Below are 26,742 nucleotides of genomic sequence, written 5' to 3' on the forward strand. Positions count from 1 at the left end.
ATGATACACAAAGGATACTGGCCTTTGACAATTTATTACCCAAAGTATACCCCGCTTCAAATAATTAGAGATTAATTTTAGGATTATGCAAGGAGTTATTTTAACAAGAGTTCACCTTTATTATTAATTAGGTGTACAATTTGTCTAGCCAGAAAGTCCTTTCGCACAAGGGTACGCATATTGATAAAGAAAACATGAAATTTATTGGGTAGCACCTAAGAAAAACAGTAGCTGTCCATGGGCCACAGGACACAGTGTATATTTGCTTTTGGAGAACTCTCGACGTAGAACCAAGGATAAAGTTGACTTCGAACTGACAAGCCGAGGATAACTGACAAGTTTTGATTAAAATTGATTGATGACAAGTCACTATGAATGCTGGGATGACGAGATGTTACTCATCAAATTAAATTGAATTTAGTTGTTTTAAATTCATTGGTATTTGAACTGTGCGAACCCACACAACCCCAAGGGGATGTTTTTGTTTCTTTGGAAGATTCCAGTCAACAACAACTGACTCAGAGATCGGAATTATTATTGTTTTCTTTCTGGAATGAGTTCTGACAGATGTGATGTTTCAAAAATAAACAGAATAAAATAAGTACAAGAAATCAAATGTTGACGGATGGTGATATTAAACAAAATATGATTTCAAATAATTGTGTTTGAATTATGAAGGCACCTTTTCCACAGTTTGTTTCAACTAGTTTTTCCTTTTATTGCTATTTTCCTGACTATTTTAAAATATCATAGAATACTGTTGTGGATAACATGGATTGTAGTAACTTGCAATTGTTGTTTATAACCGACTATTGGAAATTTGTGATAATGCTGGGTCCTGATAATACTAACTGTATTTATAACTTAGTCAGTGACAATGTTTATAACTGTTTTGCTGTGTGTCGCATTGACATTTCGTAACTTCATCGACTAACGGAAAATAGCTTCCTATGTTATTTAAAAACATCATGTTACCATTTATATTTAAAGGCAGTGGACACTATAGTTACTCAAAATAATTATTAGTATAAAACCTTCCTTTGTGACGAGTAATGGGGAGAGGTTGTTGGTATAAAACATTGTGAGAAACGGCTCCCTCTGAAGTGCCATAGTTTTCGAGAAAGAAGTCATTTTCAACGAACTTGATTTCGAGACCTCAGATTTAGAACTTGAGGTCTCGAAATCAACCATCTAAACGAACACAACTTCGTGTGACTAGGGTGTTTTCTTCTTTCATTATTATCTCGCAACTTTGATGACCGATTGAGCTCAAATTTTCACAGGTTTGTTATTTTATGCATATATTGAGATACACCAACTGTGACGGCTAGTCTTTGACAATTACCAATAGTGTCCACTGCCTTTAAAGTGGGAATTGTTTTCGGGGAGAGAGGAGAAGAAGAAGAACATTTAAACAAAGCATCTGATGGTAAATATATGTCAAGGTTTGTAACGTTTGTTTTGCTGCTGATGTTAATTATTCGATTAAGAATGTTATGGTATTTTATTAAGAAACGCACGTAAAAAACAATGTTTGAAATAATATGTAAATGATTGACTGCAAGCTGTGCTATCAATCATGCTGCTGCAGACAGGAACACCCAAAGCCGGCCGTTTGTTTTTCCCATAGGAATGTGACCATGCAACACACATGTTTAAGAATGACTTCTGACTGTTCTTTGGTCAGATTGCATGTTTACTTTTTTTGTAGTAAACAAAAAAACGATACTATAAGATAGATAGATAGATAGATAGATAGATAAAATGGTTTATTAAAAAACTGTCCTCGCAGCACAAAGGCTGAATTACAACAATTTTACATAAATTAAAAAATTGAAATTAAACAGGAGGCAAATTAGTTAAACGTCCCGATAAACTAATTTAATTGCCTTTGCAGCAGACACAAAGTTATCTTCATTTGAAAAAAAAACCCTTAAAATTGTGCTACAAGTTGGACAATGGTTAACCATATTACAGTCGTATAACGCCAATGTTGGTGACACCCCCACCCCATTCGACAAAAATGGGTAGGCAGAAAATGAGATCGCTTTCAATTTTAGATTTCCAAGTTTGCCGAAAATCTCAATTACAAATTGTGTTGATAAAGTAATTTATGGACACACAAGCTTCAATTCTCCAGTGTGGCATTGTTTATAATTTCGCCGTAGAAAAAAGAAAAGAATTGTCCTTGAGACCTTTTCTCCTTGGTTGGATAAATTACTCTGACTAATTGTGTTCATTGTGAACGTTGGAGATGTGAATCGGCAACTTGTAACCGTAACACAACTTCCTAGTCGTATAAGTATATACGTATACAGAAACTGACAACCAGAAACTTTAAATTAACCTTTCTGAATTCTTGTTATGCTTCGAGACACATTCCTAATATAAAACATGTAGTGTGTTATGGAACAAGGGCGATGTGAATAGACAACTAGCAACCATGTACATATCGTTATTAGTCGTCTAAATAATCTACGTAAAAGGAACTGGCAACCAGACACTTTCGATTAACCTTTCTGAATTAATGTAATAGTTTGAGACACATTGGTACCATGTCAGTATGGAGTGTGTTTTGAGGAACATAGGTGATGTGACTAGACAACTAGCATGTCTTAGTGTACGAAAAAGGAACTGACAACCAGACACTTTCATTTACAGGCAGTGGACGCGATTGGTAACTACTCAAAATAATTATCATCATAAAACCTTTCTTGATTACGAGTAACGGGGAGAGGTTGATAGTGTAAAACACAGTATGAGAAACAGCCCCCTCTGAAGTGACGTAGTTTTCGAGAAAGAAGTAATTTTCCACGAATTTGATTTCGAGACCTCAAGTTTAGAATTTGAGGTCTCGAAATCAAGCATCAGAAAGCAACTTCGTGTGACAAGGATGTTTTTTTCTTTCATTAATATCTCGCAACTTCGACGACCGATTGCATAAATTATGTTGAAATACACCAACTGTGACGACTAGTCTTTGACAATTACCAATAGTGTCCACTGCCTTTAAGCTTTCTAAACGTAAGTCCTATTTTGCAACACATATTGGAAACATATGATATGGAGTGTGTTTGCTGTATGGGTGATGCGAATAGACATGCAACCATACATGTGTTTATTACTCGTCTTAGTACACGTAAAAGGAACTGGCAACCAGAAACTTTAGATTAACCTTTTTAAACTTATGTCATACTTTGCAATATATTGGTAACATGTGATATGGAGTGTGTTTTGTGAACAAGGGCGATGTGAATAGACAACTGGCAACCATGTAGGCCTACATATTTGCATCAGTCCCGTCTTAGTATACGTAAAAGGAACTGGCAACCAGACACTTCCAATTAACCTTTCTGAATTAATGTAATAGTTTGAGACACATTGGTACCATGTCAGTATGGAGTGTGTTTTATAAATTCACGTACTTCTTTGAAACACATGGGGTACAAGGAGGGAGAGTGTAATGTGAATAATATGGGCGGTATGAATAGACAACTGGCAACCATGCCAAGCTTTAACCGTATCAGTATACGTAAAAGGAACTGGAAACCATGCTGACACTTTTAACCCATTTCGGAATTCATATATAGGCCTAATAATACTTTGAGATATGGAGTGTTTTTTGTGAACATAATGTGAATCGGCAACTGATCTAATCATGCACAGTTCTTTATTAGTTGTATTTGTATACGTAAAAGGAACTGGGAACCAGACACTTTCAATTAACCTTTATGAATTTATATAATAGTTTCCGACATATTGGTTACACGTGATATGGAGTGTGTTTTGTGACCATGTGTGATATATGAATAGAAAACTGACAACCATGCACAGATCTTTATTACTCGTCTTAGCGACGGCAAAGGAACTGGCAACCACACTTTCAATTACCCTTCCGAATTCACGTTACACTTTGCGACACATTGGTTACATGTGTAGCATGCGTGCAGACACGTGTAACTCTTTCTCACGTTAACTTGTCACAGCTGACTCTACATTAACGTCAACGAAACAAACTTTATAAACATGTCATTCGACAAGTTTTTTTTTATGAACAGTTTCTATGATTTATTTACACCGTCCTTAGACAATGCTGAACACCTTCTGGTCTCATGAGACAAAATCTTCACAGATTTAAAAAGAAATATGTGCAACTCTTCCTCCTCGTTGTGGCTCTCATTTTTGTATGTTTTAAATTCGATATCAATCTCTAAATTCACAAAAAGAAGTAGAAACAAGAAGATTGAAAGACAGACAAAGACATCCCCACCCTCAAAAGGGGAACAGAAGAAGAAAAAGAGGAAAAAAAACAGAAAAAAAAAAAAAAAAAAACAGATTGCTACCAAATGACGTCTTTAAAGGCAGTGGATACTATTGATAATTGTCAAAGACCAGTCTTCTCATTTGGTGCATCTCAACAACATACAATAACTGTGAAAGTTTGAGCTCAATCGGTCGTCGAAGTTGCAAGATAATAATGAAAGAAAAAACACCCTAGTCATGCGAAGTTGTGTGCTTTCAGATGCTTGATTTCGAGACCTCAAGTTCTAAATCTAAGGTCTCAAAATCATCTTCGTGGAAAATTACTTCTTTCTCGAGAACTAAATCACTTCAGAGGGAGCCGTTTCTCACAATGTTTTATACCATCAAACTCTCCCTTTAATCAAGAAAGGTTTTACGATAATGATTATTTTGACTAATTACCAAGAGTGTCCACTGCCTTTAAACCGTTTATTGTTTTGTTACCCACAGGTATAAAAGGCGCTGACCATACTTTTCTAAGACAATTCAATACAGTTTAACTGTTGTCAAGAAGACAATTTGTTTAAGCTGCAAAACATGCAGGAAAGTAAAAATATCACACTTGAATAAATAAATAAATTACTTTAGACAACCACCCAAAATGAATGAAAAACTCTGATCCTAACCCTATAACAAAATAGAGCTCTGAAAGTGCCATCCGACATGGTGATATGATATATCTCGGGATGAGGACATTTCGAAGTGAAATATCATCTCCCAAATATCATTTTAGAAAAATATTTCGGCATCAGAACAAAACTCTGGATGGCACTTTCAGAGCTCCGTAAAATGCCTTACCCTACCTCTAACCCTAAATAAATCTTAAAACCTCTCGAACAATGTAGGACAATTCAAGAAATACATAGACAAGAGTAACCCATTACAACTACATCTCCAGCTGCCCCCCCCCCCACCAAAATCATCTTGACTGAAAACCTAACTACTTAGTATTCTTAAGCTGTAAGTCAATCGAATTGAATACTTGCAATGAACACTTGAATTGAAAGATATTTAAAACTATTATACGTTATCTCCGAGAGACAAACAAGAGGACGAAATGATCACTGTTATGCTAGGAACTTACTTATCAAATAGTTCACATCAGGGCCCGATTCCACAAAGCCCGTAATCACAAAAATGGGCTAAGCAGAGGCTGGATACCATCCACAATTCCATACATTTTTAATTTTGACATTTTGTGCACCAATTTTCCTGCTTATTTTTTATTCAAACGTAAAAACCAGATGTAATGACATTTTAACAGATAAAAAACAATTAACTGTTACAAACTGCTTACCAACCAAAATGACCTATCGTATAAAAACCTGACGTTTCGACCCTAGCACAGTCTGTCACGAAGTTTTAATTTTGCGAATTTTAAAACCCAAAGTATTGGGAAAAAGCGGACTATTAATTTGAAAGCCTATGACGTTCTATATACATTTGAAGTCATGCATACTTCATGTTATGTTGAGATATAGACCATAATTTAATTGGGGTAGCACCCCCCCCCCTACGTTCAGAGATGAGTCAATGATGTCAGTGGATTCAATTTGATATTAGGTTCAACTCAATCAATAAAGCGGTCAGAGAGAAGTAAGTTTAAAGGGAACGTGTGCATTCTTTTTTATTTGTTATTTTGGTTGTGATTTTACGGCTTGTATTACTGTACAAACAGTTTGTCTTCATTTGTTGAAGCCTATTCTGTTGGCTTTGTTTCTTTTTGTTGCTCCTGATTTGTGATTACGGGTCCCAGTTTAGTGGGCCCGTCAGCATGTTCGGGGTTTCCCTTTTGCATGTAACACGTTGAATTATTTTTGCAATAAACCTAGTAATTTAGAGTTAACAATATCACGAACGAATGGTATTGTCAGATATAGACACCTGAAAGATCCAATTTAAGACCAGAGACTTTTTAGTGTGCTGCGCTTATGGTGCAATGATTTAGCACAAATGTTTCTTAATAATAATGATATGATTTCCTTTATAAGGAACACACAGATTTTTCCTTCTCAAATACTCACAGAATCGAAATCTAAAAGACGTCTTTCAACCATGCAAAAAGAAAGAAAACAAATGAAGAAGAAATAATTGAGAGTTTATATGCAGTCCTCGGTTTTGCAGTAAACCAAAATGATTCAATTTAACACCCCAGTTTTGTAGTGTTTATACTGGACACAATCAAGTTTTTGCATTATCTAGACCGAAAAGATTTAATATACACCCCAGCTTGTAGAGTGTACAAACCAGAAAGATTGAATTTAACACCCAAGTAGTGGAAGTGTTTTAGTGCAGAAAGATACAATTTGACGCCCAAGCGTTGCCAGCAGTGTATTGTGCTTTATACAAAGACTCCGAGTTGTCATATAATGGTTTTGATAACTTTTGTGGAGCAAGTTTTTTAGCCCTGACGTGAATACATAACTCACTGTGAATTCACTTAGCACCGTTAGATTGTTGTAATCCTACAAGAAAACTCGACATGTTAAAATGGTCGTTCTAAAAGGTGCGTTAACGAGATATCGCCTAAAGTCAGAAGCGTTTTGCCACGCGGAAAGACTAATCCGTAATTAGAATACACCAACTGAGAAAAGTTACTGCCAGTACCTCTTCTCAGATTCAGTTGTTGGTGAAAGCAAGTTATATATTCTACTTACGGCACATTATACTTTAATGCGAAATGATTCTCAAATCGCTACTTTTGAAGACTGGTGTAATTCTAACCAAGTAACTTATTGCCATCATTTTACGAGTGACTGCCAAACGTATACCAAATTCCCTTTAAAGACCCTGGACACTATTGGCAATTGTCAAAGAGCAGTCTTCTCACTTGGAGTATCTCAATATATGCATAAAATAAAAAAAAAAACAGTGAAAATTTGAGCTCAATCGGTTATTGAAGTTGCGAGATAATTTTCTTTCATTAGAAAGAAAAAAAAACACCCTTGTCACACGAAGTTGTGTGCTTTCAGATGCTTGATTTCGAGACCTCAAACTCTAAATCCGAGGTCTCAAAATCAAATTCGTGGAAAATTACGTCTTTCTCGCAAACTACGTCACTTCAGAGGGAGCCGTTTCTCACAATGTTTTATACTATCAACCTCTCCCCATTACTCGTTACCAAGTAAGGTTTTATGCTAATAATTATTGTGAGTAATTACCAATAGTGTCCACTGCCTTTAACAATGCAGGGAGAGGAAAAACAAATTAAGAAGAACAAATTATGAGTCTACTCCGCCTCCACTGCTTATGATTCAAACCCGTTGACTGTCCAGCCAATAGGACCTTGCATGCCAACCAATATCCACTATAAATTAAGGCGTCACCTCTGCCTAACCTTTTCTAATGGTCGATTCACAATTCACCTCACGATGTTTTTTTTCTAAACAAGCGTGGAGTCACGCCATTATACGTCTGGTAAATTATGGAGGAATGAACGTCTTGGCATAGGCCGACGCACATGATGTAGATTTGGAAGAAACTTTTACGCGACCACATTTTGTCAACGCAGGCAGAATAATCCGCACACCGCACCATTGTTTTTTCTTCTGTACGCTAGCCATTATGCGTCTGTATGTTAAGCAGAATGGACGAGAAAGTGTAGATTCTTAAATAGAATGTACGAGCCGAAGACGAGTAAGTTGTATTCACGATGCTACACTTCAGAATCTAATCGCTGACTTAAATTATTTCACCTATTGGTATAATAACAGTTTCAATGAATTGGGTTTCTTGATATTAACAACACTAGTTAGTCAAATTAGTCTCTCTAGTTTCGAATACGTTAACAAACGACGGTTGGTCACATTTATTTTTATAATTGTTTTACAAAATATAGAGGCATTCTGAAGTGCTTGCAACATTATCGAGTACAGCGCCAGTTTGCTCAGAAAACAATAAATTGTGTTACTAAAGTGATTTTTCTAAGCTGGTTAATGTTTTTTGTAAATTAGAAAGATAACATTTTCAGCTAGCCAATGCTTTGTTGCACTTCATGCTATCTTTCAATTTGGAGATACAGTAATTTTTAAGTTGAACTATTGTAATATATATATACACTCGACTGTAGATTATGTTACGAATCTACAGTTAAGTAAAGATTCGTACGAATCTATAGTTACGTGTAGATTCGTAAAAATATTCCACACTTTCAACAATAGAGTGACGTCACAGAAATAGTTTAAGGATGAATGAACGTCTTGCCAAGTGAGATACATTCTGAGGATGCTTTAAAGTCTTACAAGGCATCTATGTGTGTTTGACTATAACATCTTCAATACCATCCATCCCCCTCGACATAATTATGTTTGAAGGCACTGGACACCTTTTGGAAATGGTCAAAGACAAGTATTCTCACTTGGTGTATACCAAATATGCAAAGAAATCGGTGAAAACTTGGACTCAGTTGCTCATCAAAGTTGCAAGAGAATGGTGAAAGAAAAAACACCCTTGTTGCATTACTTTGTGTGCTTGCAGATGAAGAAGTAAAAAATTGTCAAGAACTTATAATCATTGGGTATGTCTAAAGATTTAAAATAAATAAATAAATAATTAATAAACTACGTTAATTTAGAGTGAGCCGTTTCTCACAATGTTTTACACTATCAACAGCTCTCTTACGCTCGTAACCAAGTAATTGATTTTGCTAACAATTATTTGAGTGATTGTGAAGAATGATCCTCTTCGCACACGGACACAATGTCGATTCGGAGAAAGTTCTACGTCTTACAAGACATCCAAGTGGTGCTGACTATAAAATCGTCAATTTCCATTCAACTGAAATTACATTATTTAATTTCCATACTGTCAAAAGCTAAGCATTTCAGAGTGCACATACAATGTAATGGCGAACAGAGTATGGTTTATACAGTCAGGGATAAGGAACAGTATGGAGGCCGATTTGCTAAGCCGATAGCTTGTAGTAATCAGCCTGTGGACAGACAGAGAGACAAGATGAACTGACAGACAGAAACAAGATAAACGGACAAACAGAGACGAGACAAACAGACAAACACAGACAAGATAAACAGATAAACAGAGACGAGACAAACAGACAAACAGAGACAAGTTAAACGGGCAAACAGAGACGAGACAAACGGACAAACAGAAACAAGATAAACCCACAGACATTAAAAAGTTAAACGGACAGACAGACAGAGACGAGACAAACAGACAAACAGAGACAAGACAAACGGACAAACAGATGACGTAAAAATGAGAACAAAACAACCAAATACAACAACAACGCTTGTTTATCAAAAAATATGTAGGCCTATACATAACATGAGCAAATACCAGGCAAAGCAGTCAATTGAAAGACATCTATGTTACATCTGAGAGAGAATGTCTCTTTTGAAGGAGGCTTTCAAACGGTTAACTGACGGTTGGCTTTTGATTTCTTCGTCAATGGCATTCCACCAGCGAGGACCTTTTGAAGGGTGTTCATGGAATAGCATACATCCCTCGACATATATTTAAATTTGCGAGGTTTTGGCCCCCGTCTGAAGAGACTTCTTGAAAAGGTTAATGGAAATGAAGTTTCATTGAGCAGAACTCACAAATAATTGCGAGCCATTTCATTACTGTCTCTTTCAAATCCAGGCAAGTGGTTGAAAGGTTTGTGTAATTCAGTAAAATGTACATGCGCACGTTGATGTGAACGATCACTATTTAAAAAACCAGTTAGTTTTTGTAGATCACTGCACATCACCGCACCAAGTACGGCAGATTGACCCATTTGAATAAGAGTACTTAGAACTGGTTTTTATTTATGACAATAAAATGGTGATAATATTCAGAACGTGGACATTAAAGGGCAGGAACACGTTTGGTAATTGTCAAAGACCAGTCTTCTCACTTGGTGTATTCCAACATAAGCATAAAAAACAAGCCTGTTAAAATTTGGGATCAATCGGTCATCGAAGTTGCGAGAACGAATTTGTGTGCTTTCAGATAGGAATAAAAGACTTCTAGCTAGAAGTCTTTTATTGTTTTAAGGAGAAAATACCGCTTTCTCAAAAAATACGTTACTTCAGAGGGAGTCGTTTTCCACAATGTTGTATACTAACAACTGCTCTCCAATGCTCGTTACCAAGTAAGTTTTTAAGTAAATTTTAGTTTTGAGTAATTACCAAACGTGTACCTTCCCTTAAAAGGCACTGGACACTATTGGTACTTACTCCAAATAATAGTTAGCACACAAACGAGCAAAGAAGAGCTGATGTTGATAGTGTTAAACATTTTGAGAAACGGCTTCTTCTGAAGTAAAGTAATTTTAGAGAAGGATTTAATTTCTCACTCAAATAATACAATACTTCAGGCCTGAAGCTCTTTTATGATGCATCTTAAAGCACACAAATTAGTGTAACAAGGGTGTTTTTTTCCTTTTATTGTTCTCTTGCAACTTTAACGACCACTTGAGCCACCATTTTCACAAGTTTGTAATGTTATGCATGTGGTGGGATACATCAAGTGTGAGAGTACTGGTCTTTGACAATCGCCAAACGTGTTCATTGACTTTAAGGACATACTTTGTATTGGATTTTCGAAATGCATACATTAAAGGCAGTGGACACTATTGGTAATTACTCAAAATAATTGTTAGCATATAACCTTACTTGATTACGAGTAATGGGAGAGGTTAATGGTTTAAAACATTGGAGAAACAGCTCCCTCTAAAGTGACGTAGATTTCGAGAAAGAAGTAATTTTCCAAGAATTTGATTTCGAGACCTCAAGTTTAGACTAGTCTTTGACAACTACCAATAGTGTCCAGTATCTAACCAATGGTACCCTGAAGTGCTAGAACAGAATGTACATTGGAAGTCATGTCATCATTCAAACCAACTAAATATTTGTTTCAGATTATTGTTAGAAATGACACCCTTTGAACTAATGTAGTTTTAGAGAAAGAGCTATTTGTACATCCAAAGATTTGTTCCAATACTTTTCCTGCAATTTTGATCATACCATCCCTTTATTCATACCATCCCCTTAAGGTCTATGTAACCTTTGTAGGACAAAAAACACAGTGTCCACAGATTTACACTAAACTTACACAGTTTGAAAATAATGATAGTAGAAAGCTTCCCTGAAAATATTACGTGCTGAGGTGATGCAGTTTTGTGGAAATTAGTAAAATAATGTTATGCAAATATTTTTCGTCTCATGAGATGAAAATTATTTTAAGCATTTACAAACGTATTTTCATGAAATTGTTTTACTCATTTCTCAAGAACCTCAGTAAGTAATATTTGAAGGGAAGCTTTGCACTATCATTATCTTTAAACCCGCTAAGTTTAATGTAAATCTATGGACATTTTGAAAAGGTACTCAAGTCTTTTAAGACGTGGAGGTGGGTTGTAGGATTTGCCAAGCATTCTTCAAAAGAAGACTTTACCTTTATATTAATTAGGAGTAGACCTACCATTTGTTTTGCCAGAAAAGTGCTTCTTTTCGCATGAGTGCAAATAATATATTGATAAAGAACTGAATATTGTGCAACTCATATCATAACCCACATCCCACTTGTGAATCTTGCATGCACTAAAATTTCAGGGTAAAAAACTGTAAACAAAAAAGTAAAAATAAAATATAAAAAAATGGTCTCCATCTTTAACTGAGTTTGTTGAATCGTACTAAAGTGTGAAATGCTAACAGCTTGATACATATACGCATGATTGCAATGCAATTGATCAACCGTTATAAGCAAGTCTAACTCAGTCACACACACACTGTATAGGAATTAAGTGTTTCGCACTGGAGACGTCGCTGGCAAACCGAATTGCTGTATAGGAATTAAGTGTTTCGCACTGGAGACGTCGCTGGCAAACCGAATTGCTGATTGTAGCGACAGGTTTGGAGCGCAACATTTACAAACCTTGACATTTTGTTAGTATTTAATTTACCCCCCTCATATATCTATCTGTATCTCTCTTGGGGTGGGGAGGCGTGATGTGATTGATCAAGTTTGTGGTAATCGAAGAAGCAAGAACTATCTTCATTTATTTGGAGTTGATGGAATAATATGATTGAGTCACCATTGAGATGAGGGGATGTTAGAATTTACACTAAACAAATACTGTGTTTTTATTGACATTTCATTCACAGTAGTGAAACATGTAAAAACAGCTATTATTATCAGGCAAGTGTGTGGCAAATGTCTGGGTAATTTTAACATTGATTCCTAGTCAGGCTGACCCGAAATAAGTCAGGCTCCCGGACCCGGTCAACTTTGACCAGGACCAGCAACAAAATACAGAACTTTCTCCTGATTTTACGCGGGTCATAGGTCAAACGAAGGCAGGTCACCTGACTAATGTATTTGTCGTATAAACCCATACTAATATCATAGGATGTGACACCTATCAAAGAAGACACCTATCTCAAAGAAACGTCTAAAGTAGCTACAGTAACAAATACACAAAACAAAATCACGTTAGAGCTATGAAGAAATCTCAATTTGTTTTCAACTGATAGTAATAACAACATGTTTTTACTACAAATTCAACAGCACAATTCACGCAAACGGGATGAACTAACAAACGATAATTTTCTAGATTTTAGGAGGACAAATCCAAATTGGGAAAACCCAAACATTCAGGAACACCGAAAACCCAAACCATTTTCCTCAAGGTCTGAGGTGGGATTTTGAACCGGAGAGAGAGGTAAAAGCCAGGTAAAGAAACAACTAAGCCAGCCCGATCCGTTTAATACCTAAGTAACATAGGCGGTGCAATACCAGTTAACTGTATACATTTCACAACTGTGTATAAAATACACGATAATACAAAAGCTAGCAGCTATTCTTAGAATAGCAAAGTTCTGTTTCTAGCGAGAATAATTGCGAGTGTTAAAGATCAACTCAATCGACGTATGGATTCAGACATGATACCACCATCCCAAAGTTACAAGCACCACACAAAGAACTTCCCCAACTGTCGGAATTTTTAAATAACCCAACTGCGCATGCGGCTCCAGCAAACAGCCAGCTGGCGGCTATGCTAATGCGTAGCCTCAGTATCGATCCACACTCGAGTGGACATTTCTTGTAGATGTTTTAGACCTTGACATCTTGCGTGTGTGGATTACACAAGGTCAACTTTATTAAGCGCCTCAAAAACCTAATAGATTTCTCATGGATATGTATTTATTATTATGAATATTATTATGAATATTCATGTAGCATTTGGGGTAAGTTCTCTGGAATATAACAAGTAATCAATCAATCAAATTACATTACAGTCTGGATGTTTTATACCACTACATCTCGCGTGTGTAGATTACACAAGGTTACATTTTTATTATCCCCCCTTTAAAAATCCTAATAGATTTGTCGATGGATATTTATAAACTATTGTGAATATTTATAATACCCTTCCCCATATGGAGTATGTTCTTTTTGGAATAAAATAAGAAATCAATCAATCAAACTTTATTACAATGATGATGTTTTAGAACTTGACATTACGAGTAGGTACACACATTCAAACCGGGTCCCTATAACAAAAGAGAACAATACGAGTACACGGATCGGGAAATGTCCTCAATTGGAAAACGTGTACAGTTCCAATTTGAGTTATTGCAAAGAAGTATAAACAAAAGAGGGACAATAGGAGGTTCACGGTTGAAGGCGTATTCAAGCTTGAAAGCGTGTGTAGTTGTCGCAAGGTCATCTTTACTTTACCCAATCCAACATCCTTAGACTTATCATTATGTATGCATACTCATGAATATGCATATCAGCCTTTACCTTAATTATGAGGTTTGTTCCTTCTGGAATGAAACAAGAAGTCAATCAAACAAATTATATTAAAATATGGATGTTTTAGACCTTAACATCACGCGTTTGTAGATTACACAAGGTCGACTTGTACACTATCCACCTCAAAATCTCAATAGATTTCTCATGGATATCTATACATCCTAATGAATATGCATATCATCCTTCACCGTATGGGGTTTGTTCCCTCTGGACTAAAACAAGAAATAAATCAATTAAGTTATATTACAATGTAGGTCACTTAGAGGTACCACATTATTAAGTTATAACGGTGATTTCAAACCCTAGCTTCAATAAAACAAGAAAGTCCATTAGAACAGATGACCTTTGATATAACATGTTGACAATAACTGAGCATGGTCTTCATGCAAGTACAATTTGTATACAGCTCAATAGCAGAAACATAAAATTACATTTCATGGCGATTGCACCGCCTGACCTTTATCAACTTTTGATTCGTAGAAAAAAAGGCCATTTCAAAAAAACACCCAACCGTGATTTTTATTTATGTGGACATTATAACACATCTACATTTTCCCAAAAGACCAGTGTGGTATATTGCCTGCCAGTAATGCCCAGGAATGTACAAGGTCACACGTGTTGTTAACAAAGGTAGACCAGCTGGTTTGAATGCATGGTTTATCAACTGTTGTTATGAAGAAAAAGAGCCAACTCAAAGATTTTTAAAACTGTGTTTTTTTTTGCTATTTGAAATTTCACATACAACTAGTGCGGTAATTCGACTGCCAGAAAATGCCCCGGATTACACAAGGTTACACAAAGGTAGATCGCCGGGTTCAAATTAATGCATGATTTTATCAATGTTTTGTTATGCAGAAAAAGGGCAAGCTAAACGTTTTATAAAGCTATGCATTTTAGTTGTTGGTAATACTGACACATCTACCATTTCACTTGAAACCAGTATGGTATCTTGCCTGCCAGTAATGCCCCGGAATGCACTAAGGCTGATCCGATATATGTGCTTCTCTTTAATTAACGTCGGCCTGGTGGATAGGAATACGGGCAGGAAGTAGAACGAAGACGCCGGCAGCACAGACCCTCAACATCCACCCCCCCCCCCAAAAAAAAAAAAAAAAAAAAAAAAAAACCACCAGCGGGTTGCTGATGTGAAACACGCAGGTGTGACTCCGGGAGAAACCGGGTTTCCGGATGATGAAGCTCTAAGACTTACCCGGTCTCCGGGTCGTAGAGTCCCCCCGTCTCCCGCGGGGTATAACACGGTCCCTTCATAGGCCGACATTTCCACCCCCTTCACTCTCTCCCTATTTTACTCAAACGCTAATCTAGCAAGGTTTTTTTTTTCTTGGATATAGTCAATATGGATCTATGGCTTGCGCGAGTGGAGTGGTGTACCGTACAAACGCGTGTGTGATCCCCGAAGGAACATACTCTCAACTCGGTCTCTCGGGGCTTAACCAAGACTTGCATGCTTAACGCTGCTTTACGACAACATTATTAACATTTTTGTTGAGGGAACTAGTATTACATATTTCAATGAAATCTAAGGTATGAAATTCATAATGTTATCATCAGAAATACAAATCTACAAGACTGAAAATAAGAGTAAAAGTGTTCAGAGGGTGATAAATTAAAACAGCGCTCATCTTTCGAATATAAATCCTTCATTACAGGACTTTGCGGGTAATTGGATTCGCAGTATATTGATCGAGCAAAATTTCCACAAAATAATAATTATGTAGGTTTATTACAATATACAAGCTTATTTAACAGCCCAACGACCGTTCAATAAAAGATAAATTTAAGCTATAACCGTAAATGGAATCGATGCTTGAACTTACCATAGTAAAATAAAACTGCCGTACAAGAGACATGGTAGCCACTGTCGTTCCATCGCTTGTCTGTTTGCGAACTGCATCAAACCTGGAGACGAAACAAACGGCTCGGGTAAGGATTATTCTACCAAGAAACAACACAATTCTGCTATCTTCTGAGAGTCGGTGCAGTGTGCGAACAACAATTTCCCTCTCGTTATTTTTGGCGCTTAAAGTGGAGACACAACAAGAGACGGTTTCTGGCGCGCTGGAGAAAACGTGCCGGGCCTCCCCGTGTGATGCTAGTCTGCCGTTCAGACTCAGTGGAAAACAACACTCGATTCAAAACAGCTGTATGGTGGCGCGCTTCATGTAAGGGTCACGGAAGGTGACCTCGAAATGAGCGGGAGTAACATGCAAGGCATGCTGGGGGATGGGATGTCAGGGGAGGCTACTCTGTAGTGTGAAGGGTCAACGTGGTTTGGTTTTTGGTTGGTGGGAGTTAAAATGAAGAAAAAACATCGCTTTTTTGGGAGACTACTTCTGACACAATTTCATGTCAACTCGAAGTGAAAGAATTCTACCGACCGTGATAAATGTGATGAAGCACTACACCGTGAGAATCAAATAAACTCATGTCGTGTATCTCACTCAAATCGAAATTGTTTACAGGTAGGAAAGAAAGAAAGTGAGAAAAAATATAACACTTTATAACTCCACGAGTATTAGGGGTTTGTATTAGGTGAGGGACGATGGAGGAGAGTTTTAATTGAATAAGAGAAGACTGTAAAGCAAAAAAATGCATTTGGGAAATGATTATTGTATGTAGATAGGGACTTGGTTAAGGACACCCGGGCGCCTTGTAAAAACGACTGCATCCTACCCATAGGTCGTGTGGAATAAAATGCACACAAAGTAATTATATTGCCTGCTTTTTAACAATTATGACGTAGCCAATTTGGTTGGTTAGGAGTGGAGAGCCTTGGGTTTTAAGTCGCGTGTCAGTGTGTGAACGTGTGTTCGTTTCGTCTGATGTAAAATGGATAAATTTATCAAAAGCATTTAAGTGTTTGAGGATATACGTAAGTTGCGGGACATGTTTCCTAAGAGTGCCTTGCGGGCAGGGAAATGTATTTTGTATAGCTTGGTTCTAGATGATTATGAACATGGTGTAGTGTATTTTTATATATTCTACAGTGAAAATGCATAGTGGTGTGTGTTTTCTTTCATTAAAAAGCCAACGACATGTCCGGTGTTTTTGTATTTTGTTTATAGATGATTATGAAAATGATGTTGTGTATTTTATATCTTCTAAAATGAAAAATATATTCTGATCCGTGTTTTCTTGTATGTAAAAGGCCAACGACATTTCCGGTGATATTACCGTGTTATTGCGTTATATGGTTTTTTAATTATTGATATTTATTGACGGAAAATGCCTGCGTAGTAACAAATAACACCTAATAGTCTATATCGGACAATACTAAGTTCGCTTAGTCTTTCAATAGGGCGCCAGCGTGCATGTTACTAAACAAGTAACTGGAAATCATAAAATGCCAGAAATTATTGAAGTGAATTTTAGCGATCCGTTATATGGATTTTATTTATCATTTATTTGTTGTTATTGTATTGATTCTTTGTGTTTGTTTAGTGTATTTATTTTGACCTTTTATTGTTTGCTGTATTGATTGGCCGACGCAGGACATCGATGTAAAAATATTTTCCTGATCTTTTTATCCGGTATATTGTAATAAAAACAATATAGTAAATAAATTCATAGCTACTTAGTGTTTTAAAGAAGCGAGCACGATAATTGAATATCTATTTTCAATTTTAAAAACACAAAACAAAATATGCTCGTTTTTCTAAGTGATCCATTTCTTTCATTTGTTAGTAGAAGTGTGTGGTTACCATCTGCTAACCAACAGGAACGTATGGTATAAATGACAAACAATTAACAATGGCCTGATGTTTCGAGCCTAGCTGAGACTTTCTCGAAGGCTTTTAAATGTATTCTCACACTTTTGCTTGCACCTTATTTAAGTTCCAATCAAAACGCAAAATGCCACATGTTAAATGTTTCAGGTAAGTTTTAGGTATCATGTATCACGCCAGATTTACATTTCACTGTTTGGGATTATTTCAAGAATATTGTTCTCCCGATTTGCAAGGAAATTCTTCTGAAACAAACAACCTTCGCACTGGATCTTTGACCGTAACCTATTTTCGAGTACCGACACGCGCTCTGAAACAGGACACGGTAAAAGTCAAACGTTTCGCCCGTCAGCCGGACTTGTTTCAATTCGTACGCTGACATCATCATGCATTACTCTCTATATATAAGCCTCAAGAATCATTATAATAAATTGCATATGTACCCGAGACGTTAGTTGCAATGTTGAGTCGTGTTGAGTTACACGGGGATGGATGTTACGTACACATCAAGTTGGGTAGGTAGTCAGGGATGAGAAATTTCAGACTTTTTTAAAAATCTGAACTCAGACTTTTCAAGTCAGCTTGGCGAAGAAAATCAACTGTTATTTTGTCCACATCACTGGTTATTTTGTGGCTTGTCATGGTCGAGCGGTTAAGAGCAATGGATTCAATCTCTGGTGTTTGATCAGCAGAGTGTGGGTTCGAGTCCAGGTCGTGACACTTGCTACATAAAATTGGGGAGTAGTGCTTTCTGCTCTACCAGCCAGGCTTCTGATGGATGATACCCAAGCCTACATCCGTATAGACCTTAGAGGGGGTAACCCTGTTTCAGCTCCAGGAGTAGGTGGCAACGGCCCCTGGAAAAATAGTTGATTGTAACCCAAACCTTGCTTGATCTTCAGACCTTGTGCATGGGTCTGGCGACTTGCATAAAAAAATATAGTAATTAAAAATAACAAATAAATAAATAAATAAATAAATAAATAAGACCATCTTATAAATACGGTGGTTCCAAACTGGCGTGGATACAAGGGCAAAATTTCATAAAGCTGTTTAGCAGAATAATCCTTTGCTAATTCGCAAGAACCGAGTAGGGTACAAGGCACACCAATGGTAAATGTACGGTAGTTTGGCTGGTTATATATTATTGTGGTTAAGCAATAGTTTTCTTTGCTAAGCATGGTCTTGGTGATTGTGTGTTTACGTGCCCAGGCTTTCGCTGGCATCCTTGAATTAAAAAAAAGAAAAAAAACAAAAACCATTATAGTGTATATTATGCAACGACGGCTAGATTAAAGTAGTTATTCGAAAAGTCTGTCTCTTCCCCCCAAAACAAGATTATTTAATAATTGTGTCATCAATAATAGATTAAACTCGAGGTAATAACTGCATTCATAAGGGTAATTATTATTAACAATTTTGGATAAGAATGATTAATTATTATTTATAAATATTCGAAAAGATTAGACAGAACCACAGCTGGTTTGATATTAGTCTCTTATCCCTTCTAAAGAGACTATTATATTGCTGCACCTTCCATAATAAAACGTAATGCAACAAGAAAAAAAAGAGATAATAATTGCAATTCATAAGAGTAATTACAAACAATTTACGATAGCACTATAACATTTAATTACTTAATATTAATAATATTCAAAAAGTTGCGACAGAACCACAGCTGGTTTTATTTTGTAATAAAGTCTCTATCCTTAAAAGATTATTTCATTGCTGATCCGTCTATAATTAAAACTATATAAATATTTAATTTCATGGGAGTAATTATCAATTATTTGCAAAAGCACTATACAATGCATTAACTGGTTATTGTTAATACTCAAAAAGTTGAAACAGAACCACATATATTGTCATATTACAGTCTCCAGCCATTCTAAAAGAGACTTCTTCATTAAAGACAGTGGACACTATTGGTAACTGTCGAAGACCAGTCTTCTCACTTGGTGTATCACAACAAATGCATAAAATAACAAACCTGTTAAAATTTTAACTCAATCGGTCATCGTAGTAGCGAGATAATTATGAAAGAAAAATAACCCTTTTCACCCGAGACCACAAATTCTAAACCTGAGGTCTCGAAATCAAATTCGTGGAAAATTACTTCTTTCTCGAAAACTACATCACTTCTGAAGGAGCCGTTTCTCCAATGTATTATATTATCAACAACTAACCATTACTCGTTACCAAGTTAAGTTTTATGCTAATAATTATTTTGAAAAATTACCAATAGTGTCCACTGTCTAATAATAATAACTCAATGCAGAAAATGAGATAATAAATGCAGATCATAATAGCACTATTAGAAAAATAATTTCTAAACTTCTGAGATGTAAGACGTTTAAGCTCGTTCATGTTTTATAATTACGTTCAGACTTTTACAAAATTGTTTGTGCTATTTTTTCAGTAGACTGAAGTGTTTTGGTTATGTGACTGTTGGATTTGATACCTGAGTTTTCCATCCTAAAGAACAAGTTTCTTTTGAACACGTTTGAACATGTTTTGAGACTGTCATAGTTTGTCATAAAACCGGCTATATCTTGTTTATGTGGGTAGATTTCAAAGCGCTAAGAGCTCTCTTTTCTCAGAATCTGACATGGCTTATTCTCAAATGGCTAGTCAGCGAAAAATCTGTCTTTAATCTATTTAAATTATAATTATTATCATTTCAGCATTTTTGTCCTTGTTTCTATTTACGTTCTGTCCTTCAGTCATCACACCCCGAGTCCCGGCTTTTGGTAGAGTACAATATTTTTGAGTAAAGGATTTGTTTAAAATTTATTTACTTTATTGAGCTTGTTAGTGAGTTCTACCTTGTAATTGAGTTTGATCATTTCTCTAATTAATATTTTGTTTAGGGTACGTATGTTTTTCATGACATTAGAGAAATAAACAAAAGTTTTTATAAGGCTTGACACCATTTGTAATATAGTGGTGATATTAGATAAAATATAGAAGGACCTGATAAGAACGCATTCCCCAATAATTGTTTTGAATAATTTTATGAAATATTCACAAATGTGAATTTGAATTGACTTTAAACTATATACGATAGTGGTGACATTTAATATTTTGCTGTTGATATCTCATTAGGAAGGACATGACTACAACGCCATTACTGGATATATACCCACTCTTAAAGATGCTTCAAACGATGGAATTAAGGGTATACAAACACAGCCTGCCCTTGGACGCTGCATCTCCGGTCATTCCGGTGCCGAGGATAATTCTTTTTTTCATACACAGATGAGAAAAAATCACACATGGCATTAAAACTGGGTTGTGCATGTTGCTATCAGAAATCGCTCGCTAGCAAAACAAACCTCAGTAGAACGTGGGATGTCTTTATTTTGACAATTTTTGTTAGGGTTTTAGACGTCAATGGACATAAATAAAAAAAAAATTGTGACATAATGAATCGATGGAAGGAACAGGGTGAATATATTTACTGGAATGTAGTATAAATTAAAGGTGGGTTCATACTTTGGTAATGACCCCGGAAAAAAGGGTGTCATTTCGCGAAGCCTTTCATAAATCGACTCATTTATGAGAATTAGGATCATGTCTCAGATTATTGATTAGAACAACAATGGTTTACTTCTCATAAACAGTTTCATATTATACACAAGTACTAAGCTTATAGGGCTACATTTATTGTTACATCCTGCGAAGGCTTAGGCCTAATTGAAAACAAAAATGATGATTTTTTTATTTTTTTTTCGATTTCATTATTTTATCGCCCAGTTTTGAATAGTGTCGACCACTGATTAAAGATTAAGCCACACACAAGTCATAAAAACACCAATGCGAGGTTGGGTTTTATACCGTCCCGATCGAAGGCGTGGAGGGGTCACTTCTTACCTACCACTGTTTAATTCACAAAGAGCTACTGATTCCTTTACTGTGATGTAAACACCATTGCCCGCAGCGCCTCCTTAATTTAATAAACTTCATTATTTTTGTTGTCTAGCTGAAAGAGATGTAATATTATAAAGATGGTTATGTTAACGGTAGTAAGCATCCATTGAAAACATTTTCTCGGAAATTCCACAATTGATTAGAAGTCAATACAAGAATGTCGACAATTCGAATAATCAAAATGCATCTCAAGGAGAGTTTCGGGGATATCAAGTTTCCGTGGTAACCGTTTGTGGATGCGGTAGCCATATATGCGATTGGTACATGCTGTCATCTCACTAAACGTGGATGGATTGCACGTTCTTTACAGATTTCCCTGTTTTCTCGAGAAGCAATCGACTGAAACTTTCACATGTCACGTTTACTGCATTGTTATTGATAAATTGGACGGACTATAAATCACCATCATGTTGACAAAAACCAATCTATATCCATACCTTTATCATTATCACGAAATGGGATGTTGGATGTCTTTGAGTGTCAAACCATGAAGGAAGAAAGTTCATGGTCAAACTATGGACAATATAAATCGTGTTTCAAAAAAAGGTTAAATAAACTCATGTTATGCACTTTTTTTAAGCATAGAACCAAGAACCAAAGGAGACAAAATGAAGACAATTCAAGTTGCTAAAATTTGCCAAAGTATAAACAAAAGTCTGCTAAAACGCAGATTTGGGCCAATATTATCAATTTGTCCTGAAAAATAAATGACCGTCTGGCTGGACCATTGACAGCTGTATTGCATCACGAGTATATCCGGTTTTACCGGGTGCTGTTTTTCAGAACCATTTTTTCCCACTTCACACAATTTTGGACTGTGTTACTTTTAGTCTACGAAGTAAAATGACTCACACAATGTTTGAAATATTTCTGTGACTATATTATACTACGCTTCATTTTTCGAACCATGTTTACTTTATAATAAACGTTTTTATAGCCTAGAGCGCACAACTAAAAACACTATCAAGTTGCTTTGTCTTAAAAAAAACACCCAACAAAACAAAGATGAAAGAGGAGATGTTTTAACAGGGAGGTTTAGCTACACGTTACGAAAGATACGCGAAAATGAAAGTCACCACTTTGGGATTATTTCATGTTCACGTATGACGTGTCTGCACGTCTGATCTGACGTGAAAAATGGTAACTTCAAGTAACAAATTTTTTTTATTTTCTGACGTTCACATTCACGAATTTGCTCGTATCGTGCAGGTAAACTTCCACATTACGTCTTCTTCCCCGATGAACCTCAATGCCCCGTAAAGACCTTCAAAGGTCATCTCATCCATGTTATGGTCCGCAAGGAATAGGAATGTCCAATAAACGGACAAGCTGTGCCATCGCCGCCCAACGGTCCTTTCCCCTGTTTCACTTTCAAAGAAATCAATACTATATTATGATCTGACAGCTCGCTCCTTTATCGATCCCCATTCCACAATTTCTTTCTCCCCTTTTCCAAAATAAGGAGACATAATTTGATAAAAAAAGCGTCGTGTAACAAAATAAACCGGTTTGTTGAGAAATGATGAAACAAAAAACACATTAGAGTGCCTTTGGCATTTAGATTTGGGTGCCATGGTGGAAGGGGAGTCCTACCACAAAAAAATACAATACAAACAGTATCGTTGTTTTTGGATATGATTCAGGTATCTATAACCTAAACCAAACAGTGTGTAGGCCCTAAGATCGGCTGAGGAGCAAGTGTTGTAAGGTTTGTGGTGCTCTTTACAAACTACCACTGCGGTCGTTTTGTGCAGTTCGCGGATCAATTTTCCAAACATCGCGAGCTGAGATTTTAATATCTTCAAGACTGCAGGGAGATTGTTCGAACAGCAGGTGAACATTGTATGGAGAGAGGGGCGATGCTTGTATATGGAGAAAAAAAATATCTCCCATCCCGGGGGTACATTAGCTTCGCAAAATCCAGGTGCTTCGTCTAATTATTCAACTTCACTGTTTCCTAGCAAGACACCAATTTGACAAAATTACATATATTTTTTCGAAACGTAGCTGCTTGGTTGTTAACTGTCACTTGGCATTCGATGCATGAAGTTTTTATCTTTTTGGACCTTCCTGGTTTGCAGACAAAAAATACAACAAGCGTTTTTAGAGTTTGCCTCTAGGTTTGATGCGTTTAATTCAATATCCAACTGAAGCATGGTCATGAATAAATGCAAGCGCACGGATGATGTTTTGAAAAACTTCTTTTTTGAATAGATATTTCGAATTTAAGAGAAACGCTCCATTGTCGTGTGCATGTCTGGAAACTTTGTGCTCAGGGGGCACCTTTTATTATTTTATATTCTACCCTGAAAAAAGGGTTCGGGTGTTTAATGTTCAAAATCGATGCTTAGAGAAAGGTCACTTGTTTAATACAATCCCCCGACCTACTAAATGTGCCGCTTGTTTTCTAGAACACACATACACTAATGGCTGCTAATTCCCTGGCTGTGTAGCCCTCTGGTCCAGGGATGTTTACTCATCCGTTACCATGGCAACCAAACCCCAACAACGGTTGGTAACTCACACAGGAGGCCGACAGGAAACTTAAAAGCCTTGGACCGGGGGAGAACGGCCCTGGGGTGTGTCACTTCACGGCAAAGACTCACGGACAACGACCGCGGTTTGTTCCTTCTATCCCCTCCCCTTCAACCCCCCCCCCCCACCACCGCTATCGACGCCGGCAATCGGCCTTCTTCGTGATCCAAAACTCGGTGCTCTCTCTATAGTGCCACGAGAAGCGTTTTTGCTATTAAAGGATTAAACCACAAACGCGGTATAAAAACACCACTGCGAGGGTGGGATTTACCCCGTCCTGGTTTTTAAGGGGGGGGGGGGGGGGGGGGTCGCGGGACACATTTTGTATCTACCACTGTTTATTTCACAAAGAGTTACTGATTCCTTTACTGTGATGTAAACACCATTGCCCGCAGCGCCTCCTTAATTTAATAAACTTCATTATTTTAGTGGTCGATGCCCCAGTTTGCCGGGGTAGAGATCGTTACACGGGTACATTATAGGAAATGTCAGTAGTCTGATACCATACATCCAATACACGGTAAGGAGAGGTTCGTAGAGAGTATTGCATTTGAGCCTACATGTCCTTGGTTGGCAGCTCGGCGAGTCGATTGCGTTGAGATGGGTGCATGTGGGAGTCAAGAGATATTCTATGTTATGGGTTGTCATTCAGCGGTTGCATTATAGACGTTATCAGACAAACGAACCTGCTTCTTTTAACCCTGGGATTATTTCCCAACCCGGAGTTTTTATCAGAGAATTGCATTTACTCTACATCACATTATGATGCTGTGATCGTATACTAAAGTGTGGAGTGAAGGCTTAAACGCAATTCAGTATTGGTTAATGAGTGCTGACACGTCATAGGAAAAAAGAGACAAACAGAAGACATTTTATTTTAGGATGACAAAGGCACGAGATGGGAGATATGTTTACTTTGGCTTTATGAAAACAGTGAGTGATTTGGACTTTGGAAATTAATTGCAATAAATTATTAAATAATGGGATATGATTAAACACAAGAGCTGGGGTTGGAACGTTTAAAGCACGGCCATGTATAGCTAGCATTTACATGTCTAGCGCTGATTCCAACCAACGTAGAACATTAATGAACGGTCTTAAACCTTGCTTGGACATTTTGCATGCAAGGGAGGGCTTAAAGTCTAAAAGGTACATAATTGAATGATAGCAAACGACATCGTTTGAGGATTTTCTTGCAAAGCCGAACCGAACGGATGAGGTCGGAAGGTCGAGAGGGATTTCCCCGTTTGGGTTCGCAGTAACCTGGTTTGGCATCCTATGCTGGTTATAGAAACAAGAAAAAGAAAAAAAAAAGAAAAAAAGAAAAAGCGGGAAACATTTTAAGCGGGAATATATAGCATGGTGGCCGCGCGGGAATAGGCCTAATTTCAACATGCGCGGGTCTCTGGAGTGCAAGCCCGGTGCTCGATTGTACGAGATAACCCATAATCTGATTTGCTAGAAGCTCAAGCCATCAGTCACGGTAAATATTGTGATGTGTAGTCCCCTTTCTATATATTATTATGCTTCTTATATTAATGCATGGTCCCGGGCCACTCTCTCTGTGAGGGGATGATTTCTGATGGCGTGTCTCACTCTATCTCTCTCGCTTGTAATTAAGAAAGGTACACACAGATTCGCCCAGCTTTAAAAACAATGAGAGCTCACCGGTTTATCATTTGATGGATGTTGTGAGATGGCATGGAGGTGATTAACGTGGGGTCATCCGTTCCAAAATGTATAGCAAGACCTATCAGACTTTACCATTGGTATTTTGTAAAACTATTAGTTAGTTACCTTTTATGTAGGGTTAATATTTAATTTTTTGTAGATAAGTATGGTAAGATAAATTGAAAAAAAATATTCGTTCAGAGCGCGATTATTTTAGAAGTGAGGTCAAGAACTGATATAACAGGCACTCGACGTTTCAGCCGGTCTACTCTGATGGTCTTCTTGGTTCACACCATTGAAAACGGGGTTGTGTTCTGAGGTGTCAACTGTTGTCAATTTATATGTTGTACTGCACTGTATAAAATGTTGCTGCAATCCTTCTTACTTATATCCAAGTTTTGATGTTAACTGTCCCGTTCTGGAGCTTTTTATCAATTTATCAAGCTTTTTTTTGTCTTTGTTATTATTTGAAAGATTGAACACTAAAGATTTTTGAAACCTCATTAATATGTCCTTGTGGTACCATTCCGTTTTTCTTTTCCTTGTCTAAGCACTTTTAAAACAGTTTCCCGTAGACTTTGTACGCAAATTTATGTAGCGCAACCACGTCTCTATTACTGGAGTGAGATTTCGCCTCTTTATTACAAAGTACATTACTTCAGAGGGATCCGTTTCTCACAACGTTAATACTATCAACAGCTCTCCTTGCTTGTTACCAGGTCCGTTTGTATGCTACAGTTATTTTGAGTGTGTACCAAAAGTGTCCAGTGCCTTTAATTCGAGACAATTTTAGTCG

At 36.9% G+C, this 26,742-nt stretch overlaps 1 protein-coding gene across 1 annotated transcript in view; it reads right to left on the reverse strand.

Annotated features, from left to right (window-relative positions):
- LOC117294068 (gamma-aminobutyric acid receptor subunit alpha-2-like) overlaps positions 1 to 16,210 on the reverse strand; it is a 77,894-nt gene extending 61,684 nt beyond the window's left edge. Inside the window, exon 1 of the mRNA XM_033776585.1 lies at positions 15,903 to 16,210. Within this exon, the coding sequence (XP_033632476.1) occupies positions 15,903 to 15,979 (77 nt within the window). The 5' untranslated portion in view covers positions 15,980 to 16,210. The remainder of the gene's footprint in view (positions 1 to 15,902) is intronic.
- Between the last annotated feature and the right edge of the window lie 10,532 nt (positions 16,211 to 26,742).

Source organism: Asterias rubens, chromosome 8 (assembly GCF_902459465.1).
Source record: "Asterias rubens chromosome 8, eAstRub1.3, whole genome shotgun sequence".
NCBI classification, from domain to species: Eukaryota; Metazoa; Echinodermata; class Asteroidea; order Forcipulatida; family Asteriidae; genus Asterias; species Asterias rubens.